At 36.6% G+C, this 6,000-nt stretch overlaps 1 protein-coding gene across 13 annotated transcripts in view; it reads left to right on the forward strand.

The window, feature by feature from the left end:
* Positions 1 to 6,000, forward strand: part of CADPS2 (calcium dependent secretion activator 2) — a 573,575-nt gene that overhangs the window by 385,412 nt on the left and 182,163 nt on the right. For all 13 annotated transcript variants that reach the window (XM_004386536.1, XM_004386538.1, XM_012558431.1 and 10 more), the window contains exon 9: positions 231 to 297. In XM_004386536.1, coding sequence (XP_004386593.1) covers positions 231 to 297 — 67 coding nt within the window. The remainder of the gene's footprint in view (positions 1 to 230; positions 298 to 6,000) is intronic.

Below are 6,000 nucleotides of genomic sequence, written 5' to 3' on the forward strand. Positions count from 1 at the left end.
TCGTTCAGTTTGTGGTAAGAACTGACAAATTGATAAACCACATAAATCAGTTCCCTTTCAGGAACCTGGAATAAGCTCAGTCATTTTGTAACACAGAAGCTGCATGTTGCCTCCAGATTCCAAATGAACTAAACTTTGCCTTTAGCAGGCTAGTCTCAAAAATAAATACCTGTGGAAGAAATAGGAACATTATTCAAGTAAACTATTCTTTTGCTTGTTTTTCTAACCAGATATCTGTATGCCCTTGGACAGAAGGTTTGGAAAAGATGGAAAAAACGTTACTTTGTTCTTGTTCAGGTGAGTAACTTTTTTTTTTTCCTGCTATATAATCACTCTAAAGCAAAGATTCACAAACGTTTTGGTCTCAGGACTCCTTTCCTCTCTTAAAAATTATTGAGGACCTCAAAAAGCCTTTGTTTATGTAGATTGTATTATTTACTGCATTAGAAATTAAAACTGAGAAATTTAAAAATTGTATTTAATTCTTTTAAGGTTTAGCCGTCTATCCATTGCTGAGTAAGACTACTTTATTGATGTTCCATTATGGTATGGTAACTTCATGAAAAGTAAAAATCCAATCAGAAGTAATTTTATCTGCATAGCAAACATCCAGCCTATTTTTTTTTTCCTGAGTAAAAAGTAAGTTTATGTGATATGACGGGGACAAACATTTGGTCAACTAATTACTGAAATATATAAATGTGTGTATATACAAATATGTGTGTGTGTATGTATGTATTGTGTCTTAATTGAAAACATATAAATGTGCGTTCATTTGCCAGTCTTTTGATGGGGAGCCCAAGCCTATACCAAGTAAGCATCCCGTTTGGAATTCTGGGTCATCCTCCAAAACCACACCTGTAAGTCATCTTCAGTGGGACAAGAACTTAAAAACATTTACTAAGCAATTTGAGTCCAGATCTTCCTAGACATTTTTATTGTTCCCATCTATTATAGATGTCTCTCCCACATCCAACTTGACAACAGTTTGTGTTAGTGACTTGCTTTTATCAGGTCTTTCCAAAGCATTCAACTAATTTTTCACAGAAATAACTACTTCTTTTTCAGTCATATTTTATGTGTTTATATAGAATCTGATTTAATTCCAAGATGACAATAACTAATGTTATTGGCATAAAGTAGTTTGAGACTCTTGCTCATCATCGATTTTAACTGGTGGAAACATATATGAGAGCACACGAGAGTGTAGGCCAGGAACCTCAAATGTTCAGCGTGTCACGTGCATTAGTCATTTATGTTTTAAAGAATGAATGGAGGATGTTAATCTGGAGTGATAGTGGGCTAAAAGAGCTTCAGTAGATTGTTCTAACATGAAAATTGGACTTTGGTAGGTCAGTCTTGAGGGATCAAATGATCACCTCATGCTTTCGCCAGATAAGGGTCGAGGTAATCCCTTTCCTCTTACCTTATTTTCCAACCTATGATTACAGAATTACAAGCTATTGAACAAACAGATATACTTATATTCATTCCATTTAGGAGCCCTGGTGGCACAGTCATTAAGCGTTAAGGCTGCTAACCAAAAGGTCAGCAGTTTGAATCCACCAGTCACTCCTTGGAAACCCTATGGGGCAATTCTGCTCTGTCCTGTAGGGCTGCTATGAGTCAGAAGCTACTCGACAGCAGTGGGCATAAGAAAATTTAGAAATGAAAGAAGAGGTTAGGATATTTTGAGACTCTGGTTTGGTTTGTCTTTTGGGAAGATCAACCATGTCTTTGAGGAGCTAGAACATTCTCCCAATAACAGAAATATGTATTTAGCATTTTAAAAGGCAAAATCCAGTTTAAACCAAAGTAGGTAAACTCATACACTCCGTATTTGAAATTTTGGAAAAACACTCGCCAGACTGTAATGAATTCAGATTTTTTCTATCTGAGATATCATATCTTAAAATTTGAAGTCATTTTTAAGCAGTGTATCTTTACATATATATGCACATATACATATAACACTCACACGCAGAATCCCATGCCCAAACATATTGAGATGTACATGCCAGTACTCTACTTTTTGAAGTTTTAAACACAATTGACTCTTCTTCCAATTCCAAATGTAATGGGAAGACAAATTGAATGCACACACTTCAAAATCAAGATGGATGTGTATGGAGATTCAAGAAGAATGACCCATGGGGAGGAATTCGGTGGTTTTTATGAGTATTTTTAAAGACAGCTCTCATTCTGTCTGCATGCAGCTTGTAGGTCCATACCTGCAGGCTGCATTATTGAAAGGTGAAGGAGTCATTTTTTTGCAGGGAGGACAGTGCACCCTGCTGTGTCTGCTGCTGCCATCTGCAGAATGGTGCGCTGGTGATAATGTGAATCTCATCACCACTCTGAGTGTGTATTAGATGAGTGATATAGCTGGAGATCTAGCCATCAGCTCAAGAATTTGTGCTCATGAAAATTGATTGAGAGTCAGGTTCGGCCAGCTGCAAAGTCATTGTTCAAAGTGAACACTCAAGGAGCTGCTGAAATGAATGGACTTTTCAAAGTCTCTCTTATGTAAACGTTTAAATCAGAGTCAAAAATGCAAAACTGAACTACTTGTTATTGTGGAGATGTTTAGCTTACAGGTAAGATTGGTTTGGGCTCCTGTTTAGATTCTGAAGCTGATACAGTTATCGTTATTAAATAGATTCTCATGTTTTCTAAGAGGCTGAGATTTTTTTTATAATGATGAAAGTTTGGTTCAAGCCAGATTGAAAGATAGTGATTTTGAAGAATATGCTTGAAGTCTTACCAAAATTAAATTGTGTATGTTAGCTTACTCACTTTTCTTATACTTATTCAATATTTTAATATTAGATTTAGAGGATATCATTGGTACAAAGTACTTATTACAACTTTAATACATTTTATTTCATCATATTGAAACCATTAAAAAGCTTTAAAACGCTCTATTTATATTTGTGATTTAACCAAACTGAATTTTTTCTGAATTCTATTTTCTGCTAGCAGCTGTTCAGATAAATGTATGCTCACAGATACTATATATTCTGAGGAACATTCAGAAATTCCTTTATCACTCACCTATTAACATAATAATTATTGCTGTATTACTTTTAATATATTATCTTATTTACTCAGAATAAGGCTATGAGGGTAGATGTTATTGTTATCTCCATTGTACAGATGAGCAAACTGATGTACAGAGGCGTTATGTGACTTACCGAGGATTAGGCAGTTAGCTCTTATTTCCTCTGCCATTTTGCCATGATTAATTTGACGCACACGACTACAGTTGATCTGAAGACGAGCAGATATAGGACTAATCCCCGTGGATCATTAATTCCATGAGGTACAAACCAGTGTTACTACATTAAAGAAATGGCCAGCAAGTGATGGCATAAAGAGTTCTCTTGGAGGTCACTTAAACTGCATGACATCACTGGATACCGAAGTCAACGACTCCGTTGTTTGGGCCGTGTATCAGAGTGTTCCCTGCCTGTTGCTGATGTGTCCGAATCATGACTTAAAGTTGCTGCAAACAACAGCAGGCTATCGAGACATAATGTTAATTTAATATCAGCTGAGTTGGCACAGAATGTAAACAGTCAGCCATGCCACAGAGTGATCGTACCCGTTGCAAACATGCGAGAGGCAGCTGCTGGTGAGATACCGTCAGAATCTGTTTTAAACCTAAGAAGTGGCCGTCCTAGCCTTTTGACTTCTGAAATATTCCACACACGTGGGGATCTCCTGCAGTAGGCTCCTTTCACCATTGTTCGGAATCAACTTGATGGCAACTGGGGGAAGTCCCTCTATAGAAATTCTAGATGTTCTACTGCCTTCATTTTCCCCATGGCTGGTTTGTTCTACTTACCCATTTAGGTATCACTTTAAGTGTCAGCTTCTCAAATGGGCCTTTTCTGCCCATCCAATCTAAAATACCCTCCAACTATATTTTTCAAAGCATTCATTTCTAATTAAAATTATCTTGTTTGTTTATATGCTTACTTTTTTTTTATTGTCTCCTTACCCCTTCTACCCGTGTGCTCCATGAAAATAAGGATCTTTCTTATAATCTATTCGTGGAACCTTAAATACTACATGGTACGTGAATAAAAACTAAGTAAATATTTGTTGAATAAATGAATATATGCAAATCACTCTGAGCATTGTTATAAAAAGACTTGCTTTTCTTCTTCCAGTTTGCACATTGATCATTAAATATCTTTTTTCTGCCATTTGGGCAAGACAGTTAATAAATATGTATTCCCTTCTAATCTATCATGATTGCGAAATACATTCGTTTTCCTTGATTAAATTAAGGTCTGGGATTTTTTTTTTCCTTTTTTTTTTAAAAATAACTCTAGCAGCACCTTTGACCTCTGCCAAGAACGTCTCCAGCCAAGGATTTGTTTTAAGCCTTAATCTTTGCTGAAATTAGATGGTGCAGTTGTTAAGCTGCCAGCTGTTAACATGATTCCTGCAGTAGGAATACAGCAACAAATCTGAATACTGCAATCACTAAAAACTCATAGTTAGCATTTACATGTGTGGACACAGACAGGTGTCAAACAGGTTGACGACTGAGAACCAAATGGGAGGTTTCCTATACCAGATGCTGATATGTCGTGGGACCACAACAACTTAAGTTGAGGTGCTCTGTCAAGAGTAATAGCTAAAACCTCATTTAATGCTATGCACAGATTAAAGTTGGATTATATCCCCAGTTCTCACTAAATCCATTTTTTATGGAGTTATTAAGAGTAGATTGGGTTAAGGATATTGAATATTTACCATTGCTATGTCTTCCCCTGAAGGGATTTTCAATTGCAATATAGTAAATTATTTCAGCTTTGTTCAGTAATACGCAAGTAAGCTTGTAAGTGAAAACAAATACTAGGCTTAAGAATTGAGAATCAGTTTTACCACCTGTTTCTATCTAATTCCAGTCCCAAGAATCTGGCACATGGTGATGTGGCAGAGTGGAGGCTACAAGACTGCCTCAAGCTGGGAGCACAGTGGGCAGGGTGAGACCCTGGTCCCCATAGCTAGACTTTCAGCAGCATATTTTAATTATTAGTGCCAACTGATGTTGACAATTCTTTCAGAGCGCACCTTCTCCAGATTACCCTTGATGTGGGTACTGGCTAGCAAGCCTGTAGCTATAAGATGTTAGCACTCTTCAGAAGGATTCACCTGAAGGTGTACTATGGATTCATTGTAGGGTTAGCCTTGGGAATGTGATTTAGCATGACAAGGAATGGGTAAAAGTAAGAACTCTTGTGGCTACTGGAGGAATCAAAGAAGAAGGAAATGTGGCATCATTTTGTGGAAATAGAATCAGGAATCAGTGAGTCAGAAGGATTGTATTAAATAGTTAGTTGCTTCTGGAGCCACTTTAGGCCGAGAGCCAAATTGCACTTTTTTTGGTTGTTACCTGGGTCAGATTTCCTAATTGTCAGTGACAGCTTTGATAGTCGTTGGTATTTTGTTACTTGTCCATCTGTACTCTTCGGTTTTGGCTCCAGGCCTAATTATCTACAACAGATTCTGGGTCTGTTGGGTGATTTTTTTTAATATATCAAAATAACATTAAAAGAAATACAAAATAAAGTTTAAAAGTGTTTTTAATATTATTATCATTTAGCTGGCCATGACTGTGGAAATTGGGGAGCTCCTCTAAAGCTGAGGTTTGTGTTTTTTTAAGTATACTTAAAGACTCTTTAAATTGGTACTTAAAGTTTTATATATTCAGTATGCTGAGAAATAACCGTATCTATAAAGCAAGCTAGAAATACAGTACTTAAAAATAAAACATAAAACAGCAACTTAACCTGTACTTCAGGTTACATGAAGAAAAGAGCAACGTTAATTTAAGCAGGTAACAATGCATGTAAAAAAACAAGTAGCCTTTGCATAACAAAGTTTATAATGACAATGTTCTACATTCTACCTTGGTGAGTAGTGTCTGGGGTCTTAAAAGCCTGTGAGCGGCCATCTAAGATACTCCACTGGTCTCATCCCTTC

This window comes from Trichechus manatus, unplaced genomic scaffold (assembly GCF_000243295.1).
Source record: "Trichechus manatus latirostris isolate Lorelei unplaced genomic scaffold, TriManLat1.0 scaffold00167, whole genome shotgun sequence".
Taxonomy (NCBI): domain Eukaryota; kingdom Metazoa; phylum Chordata; class Mammalia; order Sirenia; family Trichechidae; genus Trichechus; species Trichechus manatus.